Source organism: Scatophagus argus, chromosome 4 (assembly GCF_020382885.2).
Source record: "Scatophagus argus isolate fScaArg1 chromosome 4, fScaArg1.pri, whole genome shotgun sequence".
In the NCBI taxonomy this organism is placed as follows: domain Eukaryota; kingdom Metazoa; phylum Chordata; class Actinopteri; family Scatophagidae; genus Scatophagus; species Scatophagus argus.
Genome location: NC_058496.1, coordinates 1,096,970 through 1,114,101, shown reverse-complemented (window position 1 = coordinate 1,114,101; position 17,132 = coordinate 1,096,970). Strand labels below are relative to the sequence as shown.

General features: G+C 49.4%; 1 protein-coding gene across 4 annotated transcripts; it reads right to left on the bottom strand.

The window, feature by feature from the left end:
* Positions 1 to 327: 327 nt before the first annotated feature.
* msi1b (musashi RNA binding protein 1b) lies at positions 328 to 17,089 on the bottom strand. 4 transcript variants are annotated; one of them, XM_046386640.1, is made up of 15 exons: positions 16,950 to 17,089; positions 16,087 to 16,127; positions 15,571 to 15,652; positions 15,374 to 15,458; positions 9,863 to 9,904; positions 9,295 to 9,387; positions 6,748 to 6,796; positions 6,224 to 6,306; positions 6,026 to 6,143; positions 4,323 to 4,403; positions 2,705 to 2,761; positions 2,364 to 2,426; positions 2,016 to 2,170; positions 1,842 to 1,887; positions 328 to 1,767 (listed from the first exon to the last, which is right to left on the bottom strand). In XM_046386640.1, the coding sequence occupies exons 2-14, from the start codon at positions 16,121 to 16,123 to the stop codon at positions 1,846 to 1,848; spliced, it is 987 nt and encodes a 328-aa protein (XP_046242596.1). In that variant the 5' UTR covers positions 16,124 to 16,127; positions 16,950 to 17,089; the 3' UTR covers positions 328 to 1,767; positions 1,842 to 1,845. The 4 variants fall into 4 exon arrangements, 3 of the variants coding, with proteins under 3 accessions (XP_046242596.1, XP_046242595.1, XP_046242594.1); XM_046386639.1 differs by lacking the exon at positions 16,950 to 17,089 and adding an exon at positions 16,375 to 16,818 and having other exon boundaries at positions 328 to 1,762; XM_046386638.1 differs by lacking the exon at positions 16,950 to 17,089 and adding an exon at positions 16,375 to 16,816.
* Positions 17,090 to 17,132: the final 43 nt, after the last annotated feature.

The following is a 17,132-nucleotide window of genomic DNA, read 5'->3' as shown; positions in this document are numbered from 1 at the left end:
TCCTCCGAGGCGTCCTCACGGATATCCTGTTTCACGTACCTGTGACCGTACGCAGTGCAGTACTCACGAGTACCTCAGCTCGTCCCTCATGTCATCTCATATCTCGTCTGTTAAAACGAGCTCCTGAAGTTCTCACTTTGCCTTCCAGCCTCAACGCTGTTTTACACTGAAACATGAGGCGCAAAGTGAATAATAATAAAAAATAAAAGGTAAAAAGGACAAAACACTGCACAGGATACACATGTGCAGTATCAGTACAACCTTTAAGTCAACGTCTGTTTCCTCATTCAAAGACAGAAACAGAAGAAGTCAAGCAGGACACGCGAATGGAATGTTTTAAAATAATTTATTAGGAATTTTAAAAAGTTTTGTTGTTTTTTTTCCCCCAAAGGAATAAACAGGACAGGAAAATGAGAAAATGTTACAGTGTCGACAGGATTGTTATTGTTCAGTGAGAACAGCATCAGAGTACGAACCACCACGGTGGTCGGCAGCAGTGTGAGCGAGCGCATCAAAAACGACAAACTTCCAGTCCGTCCAGGCTGTTTGTGGTGGCCAGTGCAGCATCCCAGTAGCTCTCAACCTGATGGATTTGGTCTGCTGGTCTGTGGCCTCCGGGGGACCTGCACTGCTGGGCTGGGGAGGAGACGGGTAAACAGGCTCCGCCCCTTCCTGCTGCAGAAGTCTGAGGTTCCATCGACCCCAGGAACAGCACACGGCACACCGGAGACCAGACACAAGCATCAGCCTGCTAAAGGGACAGTTCACCCCGAAGTCAGAGTCACTTACGAGAGGCTAACTGGCGTCACAGCTCAGCCGAGGAGGATCCCGTCCCCACCAAAACCGCCTCGACGGATGAGCGGCACGACAGGTGAGAGGAAACGAGTGGACTTGATTTTAGGGTGAAGTGCCCCTTTAACTGTGCTGCACACTCGTCCTTCACTTCCCTTCACAAACAATCATCACATTTCGAACATCACAGTTAAAACAAGAACACGACAAAGTAAGAAAACGGCGAGTTTAATCCTCTGCTGACAGAGGAGTGACTTCACACGCCCCTCCGGGAGTAAAGTGTTGTTCCAGTTCGAGCTCCGTGTTACAGTCCAACACGCCGCGACCGAGGAGAGAGTCCATCGCACCGTTTGTCCCCCCACCCCGAAACCACTCATATTTACAATATCTTACAGAACTGTACAGCTCGTGTCGGCCTATCGTGGAACTGCGACTAATCGTTAGTGAACAGAGTCTGTTAAAAACCTACCGAGATATACACTTTATGACACAGTATTAATCACAAACGTTTTGTTAAAATTCAGCATGAACCACTGACTCGTTTACAGTTTTCCAGCACAAATGTCAGCTCCCGGCTTTCAAACGAGCTTCGCCCGGAGATTATTTTCTCCCGTCATCTCAGAGAGATCGGATTCAGAGGTCAAGTAAAACACAGCCAAAACAGCTAAAGAAACAACTCGGCCATCGCCAAAGAAACAAACAAAAAACAGCACAACAGCCGAGTCAAACGCAACAACAGGAAAAATACTAAAAATACAGCATTTGTACGCGTCGCTAAAACATGTAGTGATGAACGCTGTCGCCCCCTTAGGGAGCGAATTCTTCTTTTTCTCAGGAGGTGGAGTTTAGTGAGGCTCCGGCGGACACCCGGGGTGGAGGAGGCGTCCCGGTCGGAGAGGTGGACTGAACGGAGACGGGCCAGATCGGCTCCGGAGCAGCTTCAGCTCCTTCCAGCTCTCGGTCTGCAGCTCTGCACTGACACCACAGACAGCAGGGTTACTCTCAGGCTCAACTCAAAGGCTCGCTCTCAAACAACAGGGCCGACTTACGCTCTCAGTGGTAGCCGTTAGTGAAGGCCGTGGCGATCAGGGGACCCTGCGGGGGCAAACACACGGGGTTCACGGTGACACACATAAAGAGCCTCAGAATGACGCTGATCACAAGGCTAGGAGACAAACGGGGGGACAGGAAGTCCCGTCGGTCTGACGCCGACGTTTTCTCACCCCTAAACTGTGGCTGAATCCGGTGCTGGGGGCGGGGCTCGCGGCGCTCAGGTAACTGCTGACCGCCGACTCCTGACTGGCCGTTCCGTAAAGGTCCGCCATCGGGCCCGGGCTGCTCGTACCTAAAAATCCAGCCGAGCGAGACGGGGTGGAGCCTGGAAGGAAAAACAGCAGCAGCTTTTCACTGTTCAAGTCTCAACACTGGGAGACTTTCAGTTTGACATTCGAGCTTTTCCTTCAACCTTCCTCTAATCTGACTTCCTGTACACGTCAAGCATCACATGAATCCTCACCCTCCATATCATCAGTATATTTTATCTGCACGCATTCGTCAGGCTGGAGTCCTACCTCGAACGACTGCCGCCGCAGCTGCCGCCGCCGCCATTGGTCCATATGCTGTGAGAGGAATGGCTACAGAGACAGGAAGGATGAAACGTGTCGGTGTACAAACGCATGACAACTAACTCATCACAGAAGCTAAAGTGCGACTCCAGCGAGCCCGGGAAGCTTCTGATAGATGATCCCGAACAGTAAGAACTCCTCTGACAGCAGTCCTGTCGTCACGGCGACGCCGAGGAGGACTGACAGACACAAACATTGCAAACCAAAGAGTCATGATGCTAACGAGGCTAACGTGCAGCAGACTGACAACACGCTGCTTGTAAAGTCCAGAGGAGGGACTGACTGACCTGTGAGCTCAGGGGGGTGGGGTGAAGTCAGAAGGGGGGTCCTCTCTAAGTGGAACTCTAAAACAGAAACATCAGAGTGCTGTTGAGACACACACAGCGCCAGCCTGGACAACACACACACACACCTCACAGGTGAGGGCGGGACGGATGGACAGACGGCACATATCAGCATCCACAGGGTCTGAGGGACGGAGGACTGGTGGTGTTAAAAACCACTGCAGACGTCAAACAGCAAACAGTCGAGTCAGCACAAAACTTCAGTTCAACAGTGAGCTTTGAAAACAGCAAACTTACAGGTCACTTCATACACACACACACACACGTGCACACAGATTCACACACACACACACACACACACGTGCACACAGATTCACACACACACACAGATTCACACACACACACACGTGCACACAGATTCACACACACACACACACACACACACACACACACACACACACGTGCACACAGATTCACACACACACACACAGTTGTACTTCTATATGTGTGAGGACCTTCACTGACATGTCCCACACCAACCTAAATGTAATCCTGACCCAAAGCTAACCTGAACCCTAATCCTGACTTGAACCCAGTTAAACCCCTGGACCCTCGAACCTTTTGATGGTCTGTCAGAAAGTGACAGAAGACAAAAGACCAATCATCAAGTCAATCCTAAACTGGTTCTCACAGAGATAGAAGTACAAGTCTACGCACACACACACTCACTCACTCACACACACTCACTCACACACACTAGCTAAGCAGATGTTTCTCCGCTCCCTGATATTTACAAGCAGCCTTTCCACTTGCAGGGTTTCGGGTCCTCCTATGGACACGTTTGTATTTGTGACTGTGTGTCTCCTGTCACACACAGCTGCCCAGCACAGACACCAAAACCATCCTGTTTGGTTCGTGTTTAGAGTGAAGTTTCTTTACAAAGATCTGAAGGATTGCTGTGATATTTGCTTGAGATACACTACATGGACAAAAGTATTGGGACATCTGCCCATCACGCCAACAGGGACTTTAATGACGTCTCATTGTAAACACACAGACAGCTTTGCAGCTCTAACAGCTTCCACTCTTCTGTGAAGGCTTTCCACAACATGTTGGAGTGTTTCTGTGGGGATTTGTGCCCATTCATGCAGTAGAGCATTTGTGCGGTCAGTTGGAAGCATAGCATTGTCCAAAATGTCTTGGTATGCTGAAGCATTAAGATTTCCCTTCAGTGGAAGTCAGGGGCCGAGCCCAAACCCTGAGGAACAGGCCCACACCACGCCTGGACTAAATAATAAAGAGTTGTCCCAATACTTTTGTCCACATGGTGTGTTCATGGTCTCCAGAGGATAATTCTAATTACTTTGATGCTCCTCCGACTTTTCCTCTGGCGCCCCCATCAGGCCACAGTTTCTGTGTGTATTTGTTTTGATGAGGTTCATTTCACTGACTGTAGTGAGTGTTTGAGGATGATTTTAGAGTCTGTGCTTTCACCTGTCGAGACATTCAGGTGTTTTACGGCTCAGCGTACACCTGCGGCAGCGAACACGTGCTAACTAAACGTGGCTGCGTGGTTATCTTAGCTCGTGTGTGTCAGGAGCAGGAGGTGTGCGGTGATTACCAGGGAACTGGTAGGTGTAGCCAGGAGTGATGCCGGCGTAGCTCCGACTGGTGTAGGTCGCAGTCTGAAAGCCTGGATAACCTGTGGAAACAAACTCTCCGTTAACATCTGGCTCACGGCTGACACGACAACATCTGGCACCGTGCAGAGTTAAGATGGACGCCCAGTTCTGCCCATGTGAGGAGAAAACACTGTGAGTAACGCAAGAATGTTCTCACGTAATCAAAAACCTTCTCAGAGTGATGATAATTATTTCATCTTGTGGTACTGAGTCATCCTTTGTCACACATTTTCCTGTTGGAATGACTTGGAGGAAAAGTGCGTCAGTGAGAGACAAACTCAGAGATGTGTTGGAAGAGAACAGCTGCCACACCTGTTCCTCAGGTGTGGCAGGTGTGCGGCTGTGCTGCCCCCTGTCTGTGGCACCTGGTACAGCCTGTGCAGGTGGGTGAAACCGGACACCTGAGGACTGGATGTCTTCACACGGACCGGACTGAGCGGATTACTGTCTTTGTCTTGTGTTCACTCTCAGCAGTGCACATTACACACTGATTTCCTTTGTACACAAGCTGACACCTGGACAGCTGACCTCAGAACAGCCTTCACACACACACCAGCAGTGTTGTGACGTGTCCTCTGATCTACACGGTCTGATCACAGCTGCTGTTCTCACACTGGACAGCAGGTGGCAGCGTGACTGCAGTCTGTTCATTCCACTAATGTTTACTCGCCTCGAGGGGTGAAAACACCTGCAGGGGGCTTTTAGCAAAGTTCAACTAAAAACAACCCTGATGATGTCACAGTGAGGTCATCAGGACTATCTGGGCTTTGGGGTCTAACGGGATGCATTGTGGGAAGTGTCTCAGTGTAACTCAGTCAGGGTGTGTTTGGCCTCGAGTGCTTCTGTTGTTTTATTTCTGATCAGCTGATCAGAAATACTTCAGTTCCTGTTTTTAACACAAACTCACGAGCTGCTGTTTTAATCTGCTTTTAACTCAACTTTATTGATTTGTCAGTTTATTTACATGCACGGTTCCTGTGTTTCTGCTGACAACTTGTGTCACTCGTATGAAAAATGTCGTCAGTTGATTGTCAAATGACTGATTGACTGATTGATTGATTGATTGACTGACTTTGATCTTTATGTTTTTAGCCTGCCCCTTGTGAGTGACAAAGTATTCAGAGTACACAGAGTACATTTAACTGCACTGCGTGGAACAAAAGTTCTGAAGGAAGTACTCAGATTTACTGAAATAAAAGTACCACCACCACATAGTAAAAATACTCTGTCACAAGTACTGCAGTGATAATGTTAATTATGTAAGTTTAATCAGTGAAATGTACTCTAAGTGTTAAACATAAAAGTGCCTGATGCAGTAAAATGATGACCAGGGTTAGGGTTAGGGTTTAGGGTTTAGGGTGACCACAGTAGTTTCAGCTGTACTTTGGTACTTTAATTTACATCACTACTTCAGATTTTTATTTGTGTGTAAAATCCTCAATCTGTAAAGTAACTCGAGCTGTCAGGTTAATCGAGTAAAGTAAAACATTTCCCTCTGCGACGCGGTGGAGTACAAGTACTTGATTAGCTGAGTAAGTGTACTCGGTTCCGCTCGGCTCGGTGGTCAGCTGCCCCCGCGAGGCGCCAGCTGACCTTTAGAGCAGCCGCCACATCCTTCCTGTCCTGATCAATATTACCTTACCCAGCATACCAATGCCCAGCATGAAGGCGTCCATTCCATAGGGCATCACCCGAGAGCGCCCCCTGGCGGAGCCCGTGGGGGACATCACCTCCTTGGGCTGAGCCTTCTTACACTCCACCTGTTCCACAGACAGAAGACACATCAGCACCTTTCCTGTTTCGTTTCTGATGAACGCGTCAGACAAATCCCGCCGCTCACCATTTTGTTGTTGATCTCGTGGAAGTGGATCTCGCACACTTTCTCCACCACGTCCTCGTTCTCGAACGTCACAAAGCCGAACCCTGGCGAGGACAAGGCGTGTTTATGAGCAGAAACATTTCTGTGCAGCTAACAGCCTGCAGTAATCGGCGCTGTAATAGCCGCTTAACACGTTGGCCCCCCCACCTCCACCCGCCCCCCTCCATCAGTGCTGCACTCATCCTTTCTTCCCTCCCTTCCTGGCCAGAAGGGCCCGGCAAAGCTGGTAGGCTGTCATAATCGATCAGTCCCAGGGTGGGGAGGAGGTGCTTAAGGAGGCTTTATCCTGATCCAGATTAACGGACTGGCTAATTAGACTAGCCCTGTTCGTCTCCTCCAGCTCAGCCCACAGGAAGGAGGCCTGTGGGGGGGTGGAGGGGGATCAATAGACCTGGTGGAAGGCCTGGAGGAAGAGTAGCAACCGAGGAAGAGAGGAAGAGAGCGAGGACGACGAGGGGGGCGGGGGAGGGGTCAGTCCGGCTCACCTCTGTGTCTGTTGGTGGTCTTGTCGAACATGAGCATGGCATCGTCGACCTGAGGGGGGACAAACAGACAACACAGCTTTTAAAGGTGGTGCTTGCTCCCGCTCTCCCCCCGTCGCCATGCGGTGGCATATTGCCTGACCTCAGCCCTTCTCAAGTTCTGCAGGGAGGCTCAGCAACAGATGGACAGAGAGGAGGGGGAAGAGGAGACAGGTTACAAAGAGGAGGCCGAGGGGGCGCAGATATGAAGAAATATACTGTACGACAAGCCCTGCTGCTGCTGCTGCTGCTGCTGCTGCTGCTGCTGCTCGCCTCCACCTACACACATAACGGCTGGCAGGAAAAGTTGGAAGTTTGCTGCTAAACTGCCCCAGTCACAATCCTTCCTCTCACAGACAGAACATAATCCTTTCAGCGCTCCAAAGTTTGACATTCCCATGGCAACTGTACAAAAAAGTCCATATAAAAGAGCTCGAGCCAACATCAAATATGCCCTGTGAGCGGTGGGGGAGAAGAGAGGGAAACGAGCTGCCGGGCACAGCCGAAAGGTGAGTCCTGTGGGCAGGTGGAGGCTGGATGAGGGCTGAGAGCGACAGGTGGAGATATGAAAGAGAGCACAGAGAGTCCTGTAAGAGAGCGGGACGAAGAAAAGAAAAGAAAAGATCGGGTCAAAGTGGAGAGGGAGGAGAAAGAGGAGACAAAGGGAGAACAAAGAGGCCTGGAGGCTTTGTTTGTTGGCACAGTCGGCCATAATTCCTCCTCCTCCTCCTCCTCCTCCTCCTCCTCTCCCTTTGACCTCTCTCCCTCCAGCCCAGCCCCCCTTTATGGAGCAGAGACACAGGTGTCACACACACACACACACACAACCAGAGTTTCTTTCTGTCCTGACACAAGCTGACATGTTTGTCCGTCCAGTCTGACTCAAGTAAACATTCGGTAAATGAATCTGTGCTCTCAGTCTATAATAAGTTTACTGGATCTGCTCCACTGGACGATTTGTCACAGTCACATAGTGACACACACTCAGCACACAGTGTGTGTGTGTGTGTGTGTGTGTGTGTGTGTGTGTGTGCGCGTGTGTGGACCCCCAGCAGGCAGTTTGCCTACAGAAAGGTCAAAGGTGAGCGAGGAGCGTCAGTGTGAAAGAGGACCTGTTACTGCGTCCGGTTGGCCAGTCGACTGACACTTTGATCCAAGACGCCTGAACGCCTCACGCTGCCACGAGGAGCGAAGGGGTCGAGAAGGAGCGCCGATCGCAAGCTTCGTGATTTGTGCCGGAGATCAAACTTTGAGCCGACACTAAAAAACACGGCAGACGGACAGGAAGTCCTGTCGACTGCACGTGGCGGCTTCATACTTCACCAAACAACAGCGGACATTTTTAATGGCGCACAGTATTCCCTCTCATGCCTTTTTTTCCCCACCTCTCATCTTCCCCGTTATCCCCTGCCCGTCCCTCTCCGTGCTCCTTTGTCCTCAGCAGGACGGGACACAAAGGGTCCAGTGAGGCAGTCTAATCAGGAACTTCCATGGATGGCTGGCGCCCACATTTCGCCGTCCATCCCTCGATATCTCTCCCCACAAAATTCATCTCGCGTTATGATTGAGGAGGGAGCGCGGGGAGACTTGGGGCCGAACCTCCGGCGCTGGAAATAAACTGCTCGGAAACGTCTGAAACGCTGTGTGTGTGACTTTGAAAAGTTCTGAGTGCAGTTTGTCCACCTGGACAAGCTTTGGTCCGGTTTGTGGACGTGGACGCGTTACCGACACGCCAGAAGGCGCGTTCAGGAGCGCCGACAGCACACAAACTTCCAGATAACAAAATATTTGTCCAGCTTTGTGCTGAGGCATAATGGCCCCCGTCACCCCCCCATCTTTGCCCCAGTTCCCTCTCTTACGCCTCTCACTCAGGCCCTCACCCGCTCCCCTCCCTCCCCCGTCCTCCCCTCGTTGGGCTTTTGTCGTCTGCTGTCAAGTCAGAATTTAAGAACAAAACTTCATTTAGGAATATGAAAAACCAAACGGAGAAAATGAAGTTTATTCAGTGGACTTATTGTTGCTAAACTCCTGAGCTGACCCCCACCCGACGCACTCACATGCTGACATCCCTCCACCCCCACTCCTCACCCACAGAATTACTTGGGGACAATGGGCGAGCCGGGTCACCACGGTAACGGGCCAGGAGGGGGTTGTGGGTAGGAGCAGCTGTTACATCAGATTAATTCAGATTCTGATAATCCCTCCTCCTTCCTCGCCATCACCACACACTCACTACAAAACTTTTCTCCCCCCTCCTCCCCCCCTCTCTAACTTCGCCTGCTGCTCCCGGAGCCTCTGAGCCTCGTTAGTTTTCCCTCCCCGCCCTCTCCAAGCGTTTTCTCGCCCTCCTCGCAGTAACCCCTTCGCGTCCGAGTGAAGTTTTTCTCAGACACTTTGTGGTGAATCAGACTCGGCCGAGCTGCGAAGTCTCTGAATCCGCTCGAGCTGACAAACTTCATCCCGTTTTCGCCTCAGAGCGACAACCTTAACGCTCTGTTAAACATCACTCACCTTCCCAAACTGGTCAAAGTACTGCTTGACGTCCTCGATGGTTGTGTTCACTGACAGGCCGCCCACAAAGATCTTCTTGGTCCGAGTCACTAGCTGGAAGAGGAGGAAACAGTCTGTTACCGTCTGTTACCGTCTGTTGTGGCCTTCATTTTTAATTCAGTCGTGTCTTTAAAAAGGCCTTAAAACATTCTGTCGGAAAAGGTGACGTAGATTATTTCATTTGTACTTAAAAGACATTTAATGACAGTTTTTAAGCACAAAACGATTTCTTTTCTCTCAGCCGTTGCAACTTTCTTTGGGTGGAACTTAAACTTCCAACAGGACAACAAATACTTTGGACGTCCAGTGTTTGTGCCGAAACTTTGTGATCAGAACCAGGAAGCAGAAAAACAACATGACGGACTCGCTCGTGGGAAATTCGCTCATCACACCAGGAAGGATGAAGTGGAGCAGAAACTCAATACGGACGCTCAGCACGAGTGTTTGTTAACACACAACCACACACAACCACACAACAGGTGATGTCAGCATTAGACCTGATTCCACACACACACACACACTCACTCACCTTAGGCTGAGCTCTGCGAGGGAAAGCCACCTTCGGGTCGATCTGCGGAGAGGAAAAACAAGCGTTGCTTAGCGTCATGTCATGAAACACGTGATGACATCACAGCCATGTTGTCCTCCTGTCGTCCTGAAGCGACGCCGTGATGAAAACAGACTGACACCAGATCACAACCCGGTCCAGACAGCAGACTGAGCTCAGAACACGTCCTGCCTGCCCATAGGTGTGTGTGTGTGTGTGTGTGTGTGTGTGTGTTGTGTATGTGTGAGTGTGTTGTGTTGTGTATGTGTGAGTGTATGTGTGAGTGTGTTGTGTTGTGTATGTGTGAGTGTGTGTGTGAGTGTGTGTGTGTATTGTGTTGTGTATGTGTGAGTGTGTGTGTGTGTGTGTGTGTGTGTGTGTGTGTGTGTGTGTGTGTGTGTGTGTGTGTTGTGGGGACCTAAAGAAGGATGCTGATGATGTTGAAAATCACTTGAAAATCAAACATTACGACACATTTCGCTCTGATCAGAAAAGCGCAGCTCGTCTGATTTTCAGGATAATCGGATGAAGCGCTCGGCCCTGAGGCAGAACGAGGTCTTCCTCTCGTAACACAAAAGTCTGTTCAGAAACAAAGTCACTGTGGATCATCCATAAAGCAGTTTCCATAGGAACGACGCAGGGATCGATTAGCCGATCTGATGCTCTGATTTTTCCAGTTATTGGAACCAGAGAATTTCTGTCAATAAGTCGGCTCTGCTGCAGCCGCCTGGCGGTCTGCAGTCGCTCCAGGTTCGCGATGTACGACACGTCGGGCAGATCGGTTATCACCTGATAATGACACTCTAGCTGATAAACAGAGCCAATAACACAAAGCCGAACTGCCTTAGTTGAACACACTCTGATACAGAAGCAGGCGGAATGCATCTTTAATCCACCTGTGAAACAAAGAAGAAGGAGAAGGAGAAGAGGAATGAGGAGGAGGCGGAGCCTGCTGCTGTCGTGTCCACCGTGTCAATGAAGGAAAAAGTCTGTGAGCCTCCACACAACAAATCTGATTAAAGCTGCGAAACATTAAATCGTCCGTCTGAGCAAAACGCAGAGGAGGGGAAGTTTAAAGTGGGAGAAAATGTAAAAATACTCAAGTAAATCAAATGAGCGCCATAACTCTGCATGTGAGTGTGTTATCAATCTGTTTGGCAAACACGTCAAAGTGTGTGTTTGTGTTGAGGTTCACACACACTGAGTGTGGCGTTGTTTGTGTTTGTGTCATTTCTCACAGCTGTGAGCGTCGGCCTTCTTCTTCTGCTTTCACTAATCGGGTGAAACAGCCCTTTAAAAGAGTCGCGTCGTCACCGAACTTACTGCAAGCTTACATCAGGGATAAAAGCTTGTTGGGAAAAAGATGCAGGAATGCCTGGGAATGCCCAGCTTGTCTCGTCACCATCATGTGACATGTGATCTCCTGGAATCTCACACAGGCGCTACAATCACACAAACGCACCTCGGCTCGGCGAGGAGGACGGGGGGCGTCGGAAAGACGGCGAGGACGGGACAACCAGAGCACAGGGACGGCAGCAGATCCACACAGTCCAGTTCGTGTGTGTGTGTGTGTGTGTGTGTGTGTGTGTGTGCGTTTGCTTGTGACGGCGGCTCATCGGTTTAGCTGATCCGGATCGTCCTCTACCCTGCAGCTCCTCACACCCAGGAGACTCTCAACTCCACAGCTACAAACAGAATAAGTTCAAACACAATGTGGCCGCGCCCGCGGGTTAAGGCTGCAGAGAGAACCACACCATGCCATGAGGATGCAATCACAGACTGGAATCTCAGACCTCTATATTAGTCTACGCTGGTCTACCGGAGCTAGAGAACAACTAGACTACTCCACACTGTACTGCAGTTACACTAACAGATGGTGAGACAGTACAGCGCTAAGATTAGTCCGAAACCATGACAGGGTAGAGTTGAACTACAGTAGAGAGCTAAAGCCTCTGTGGTAAACCGCATGCGTTTACCAGCGCGAGGCCAACAGTGTTGTTTCTACTCGAATAAGAGTCGACATCACCGCAAGTTTGTTCTCGATCATTTCTTCTGTTCTACTGAGCAGAGTGAGAAGACTATGAGGCTAAGACTGGAGGATCAGATGCAGAGTCTACTGTTTAGTTTCTATGGTGGCTAAGACTACTCTGATAGTCACCTCCGGTCACCAACCCTCCTGAAGTCCAACACTCCTGTGCACATTCAAAAACACACACACACACACACACACACACACAGACAGAATCAAACACATGGCTGCACACAGCACGTCAGAGATCAGGAAACTGTGGCTCTGATCGTCAAATCGCTTCTTCTGGTTTCAGGGAATAATCTTTGGCTTCTGCTGGGCTTCTGTTTTTAAAGCTGCTGTTTAAATAAAGTTAGTTGAGGTTTCACATCGGACAACATATACACCAGTACCGATCTGTACATCTGTGATAGGACAAAATCTATGGGGAGAGAACAGCGAGCTTTAGCACTCAAAATAAAATTTGGCATTGAAAATAAAACCTGCACTGAAAAAGAAAATGTTGGCATTGAAACATTTGTATATAAAAAAAAGTTGCATTGTCACTGAAACAAATATATGGCCCTGAAAAAAGGACCAATGAAAAATAAAAATGTTTTTATTGACATTAAACATCTGTAGAACGTTTTTCAATGCCAAATATTTGTTTCAGGACAAAAGAGCCTTTTCAAATACAAATGTTTCAATGCTTAGCTTTTCAGTTCAGGTTTTGTGACACGAGTGACAGTGATATGTAATGCAGGCAGGACATTTAAAGCTTTAACAAGAAGCTATCATCCAAAGTGACATCAGTGCACCGAAACAATAAACTTCGCTAAGAGTTTAATATTTATATACTCAAATATGTTTCTTTTTTGCTTCATATTCTGTAAAAACAAAAGGAAGGTTTCATATTGGTCAACACATACATCAGTATCAACAGACCTGTGGCAGGCCAGAATCTGTGAGGTTAGAACGAGGAAAGTGAACTTTGGCATTGAAAATAGAACTTGAACTTAAACGGAAGAATTTAAACCTTTGTATTCAAAACACTTCCTTTGGCACTGAAACAAATACTTGGAACTGGAAAAAAAAGGTCTTTGACGCATTTTAATTTTTGGTGCAAATGCAACTTTTTCCAATGCCAAAATTCACCGTCACGGTTCTCACCTCATGAACATCGACACACTGACATATCGATTTTATTTCGTTTTGTTGTCACATCAGCAGGATGTTTGAGCTTCGCGTTCACATTCAGCTGCTGCAGGAAGGAAGTTTCCTTGTACTTACCTAAAATCTGAGATTAACACATTTTTGTATTAGCGTGATTTGTGACATCAGTTTACCAGCCAATCACAGGCCATCGTACAAGTGTGATGTGAAAACCTGAAGCCTCCAAACACACAGAATGGAACTTTAATTGAAACTTTTTGTGGGGGAAAAAACGCACTGGACACAAAATAAGGTTTTAACAAACCTGCTTGGATCTTTAAATTAGAAAACCTTACGAGCGACATTCAAGGCCGAACGTGTCCACCCTCACAGCGAGGCAACTGGGAAGAAGCTGGACGTAAATCCAAGGGAGGTTTAGGAAATCGGGGCAATCTGCTTTAACCAACTACATCCCAGCTACGCCTGCCGCAGCCTGAGCTGGAAACACACCCAACACAATATGCCGACTGGGCAGCACTCAACCTCGCTGAGGAGCAACTCAAGCTTGTTGACTCCAATCCTATTAGGCAGGAGAGCCACACTAATCACAGATGGGGTCATCCTGCCCCCACCCACCCCCACTCTTCTTTCCACTCGGAGTGGAAACGGTTAACGGAGGCCACAAACGTTGCAACTGCGAACAGAGCTGTTTGACTTTGTTGTAAAACTGTTCGCCGTGCACCTCGGAGCTGCGGCTGAATGGAAACTTTGTCCCACAAAAGGTGCAGTTTGCATCGGCCGCCGCTGACTTTACAGACAGCAGGAAGCTGGGAGGGCACCCAGAGGGGCAGTTACACGAGTCACAGTAAAACCTGCCTTCCTACACTCGTCAAAACCGGGCAGCATCTGTCCTTCAACACAATAAGCACCAATAAATTCCTCTGCAGCGCCGTGTTTGCTCTTTAGCCTCTCGGCTGTGCAAAGCTCTGTTAATTCCAGCGCCGCGGCGGCTCACTCGGTCGCAGCGTGGCACATTCTTTCTGTTGCCACTGGAGAACTTTTCTCTGGGCTCTCTAACAGGATAACCTGCCTGCGTGAGAGCGCGAGAGGGGGGCAGGGCGAGCCGTCTCAAAGGCCCCGTGGCTGATCACCGAGGCCTCCAAACGCTCGCCGACACACCCAGCCGCCGGCGCCGCCACGGCCCGCCGGGCTGCGCGCCCACTTAACACGCACAAGTTGAGAGGAGAAATTAAAAAGAAGGGGAATCGTCATCTGTGGGGTCTTCCATGAATAAATTTAATAAGAGGAGGCGATGCGAGGATAAACGGCATCATGGCCTCCACTCCCTGGGAGTGTCGGTGCCGTCCTGATTTCTGGTGTCCAAGAATTGACTGTAAATGATGTGCATTGTTATCTTCCTTTTTTCCTTTTGTGACAGAGCCATTCTTCAAATGTGTGTGTGTGTGTGTGAGGGGGGGGGTCACTATGGAAACAAACCCCATGGCGAGTTAGTGGCGTCCAACCATGATGGCGCTACTTGTCATAGCTGTGGTGCCTGCAAGTGACACTACACTGTGGCAGCAGGCCACTGGTGCGGACACCACCAAGTCTTCTCCCCGTCAGACCGGCGCTGACAGTTTCAGACTCATTTCCTTCCCAGCCGCTTCGTTCCCTCCCCAGCGCCTCCACTTATCCTCCACAGGCTGGAGAAGGTGCATCAGTCAGAGCACAAAAGGGGAAAGAAGAAACGGGCTCCCCTCATTTCAATACAGTGACTAACCCGCAGCAGCCATCACCACTCCCACAGAGGAGAGAGGCGGGGGCAGCGGTCCCTATGGTGACCAACGGGCCACATTGTTCCCAGACCGGCCCACATTCATTACTGACAAAGACACACACACACACACACGCGCGCGCACACACGCACGCACACAGCAACACAGGCGATTAATACATTTCAAGTTAGAATTCACACAGGTGAAATCTTCAGTTTTATTCTCCCTGACAGGAAGCTGTGGGAGTTTGTTTGTTGCCGCTTTCACACCTCGATGGTTTCAGGTTGCATTCACGGGTTTCAACTGAGAGACTTTTTCTTTTGGTGGGGGGGTCGATTCTGCCTCTTGGGGATGGAGAAAAAAAAAGAAGCAGGAACAAAGTTTTTGGGCGCTGAGAGCTTCCCCTTGTTTCTATGGAAATGGACACTGGGCGACACACTCACATGTGAGGTGTGGCAGCACAAACACAACCTCTCGGGCAGATTATTGGGAAATCCACTGATCAAACACTGTGCAACGGGATTAGCCGGTGGTGGGAAGTAAACACAGAGAACTCACTGTTTTGGAGTCCAGCTCGTGGCGGGTTTGGGCCAAAACTTTATCCACGCCGGCCTGATCGACAAAGGTGACGAATCCAAACCCTCTGCGGACACCAGGGAGGGGGAGGAGGTATTAATGACACAGAAACTGATGTTGACATGTAACGACGAGCAGGGAGGAATCACGGAGGTCAGATAAACTTTCAGCTCCCTCACCTCGAGCGCTTAGTAACCGGATCTCGCATCACCATACACTCCTTCACCTCGCCGTACTTGCAGAAGTACTCCTTCAAACCCTCTGGGAGGACACAACGAGACAATCAACAGGTCAACAGGAAACCTTTCAACAGAAAATCAGCAAGAAGTCTGGCCGCAGAGATTTTTCACTCTGCTGAGATTTCACTCACCAAACTTCACACAGTTTTCAGCCGAATGTGTGGACTCGAAAGACGTGAAACCGCCTGATAATTTCCACTAAACTCTCTCACCATTTTGTGAAAACTGAATAATCTGATTTCACCCTTTTTCAAATTAAAGAAGCACTCATTCATTCTGTGGGAGTTCTGAATGGCTGCATTCAGCCTGAATTCATATTCAAAAGAGTGAATACAAGTAAACAAATTCAGTGTTAGCAAACAGAAATATTAAGAAACACAGCTCCGTCTGATCCACGCCAGGACTTTTAAACACACGGTGGCATTTTGTGAGAGCTCCTGGTGGAAAGAGATTTACCTTGTGTTGTCTGCCAGCTGAGTCCACCTATGAACATTTTGCTGTGGGAAAAAAGAGAGAAAATATGCTAAATGTACATACTGACAGGGGCAGGACTGAGTGAGGTTAACTCACACGGTGAGACAAACTTCTTATTGAGGTTTTCAAAGTGTAAAACTGGAGGTAAAGACGGACTCTGCGAGTGTCTCATCCCGGGTTTTAGACGTGTGGAGGTGTGAGTCTGGCTGCACACCAGACTCCTGCCGCAAAACGCCACAATTATGTAAAAAGAAAGTTTGTGTCCGTTACCAGGGGTCGTGAGGGGAGTCCGTGGTGGACAGACTGCTCTGGCTGCCTTCCGTCTCCATTCCGTGTCCTCGCTGCGAGTGTGAGTGAGTGTCCGAGCCGAGCCGAGCCGAGCCGTACCGTGCTGGAGGACAGGCGCAGAGTGAGTGAGAGCAGCGGGGCGGGTTTGGCCCGGGGTGACAGAGAGGGGAGCGGGCCAGATGCAGGCTGGGACAGACTCCTCCTCCTCCTCCGCTCAGTCCCCGCTGCTGTCTTTCACTCATCCCACCACCGAGACACGCGGCTTCGGCGTCAATTTACAGACATCACCTGCACCGCTTCCGCCGCAGCCTTTCAAAATAAAAACCCGGTGGCGGGTTTTTCCATATCATAATCACAAATAAGTTGGGGACAACGGGGAGAAATTGTACCAGAGGGCAATGAAACACAATCAACTCCCTCAGTCAGAGATCAGCTGAAGTGATGACACTTCCTCTGCACATGCGCAGTAGGATCCTCTCTCTCACTCTGCCTGAGATAAAAAGGTCCGCGCCGTTTCACCTGAACAACAAAAGCTGCCTTTGAGGTATGAGACTTACCTTTTGGATGTGCTGCATTTGTCTTCTGCTGCCTAAAATTTGTTTAAACTTGCGTCAGTTTTATCTCTAAGTTACTGGTTAAAGTGAAACACCTACGCTAGCTAGTGATACAGGTGTTGCTAACTAGCATACAAGATTTTATCGCGAGAGTCTGAGTTAGAACTGCAGCACGTTTACACAACG

Excerpts from the sequence above, each read along its gene's own strand:
- msi1b (XM_046386639.1), bottom strand. The coding sequence starts at position 16,634 with ATGAGTGAAAGACAGCAGCGGGGACTGAGCGGAGGAGGAGGAGGAGTC. Across the intron at positions 16,128-16,374 it reads GACTCCCCTCACGACCCCTG|CAAAATGTTCATAGGTGGAC; the intron begins GTAACGGACACA and ends TTTTTCCCACAG. Across the intron at positions 2,762-4,322 it reads CTACACCTACCAGTTCCCTG|AGTTCCACTTAGAGAGGACC; the intron begins GTAATCACCGCA and ends TTTCTGTTTTAG.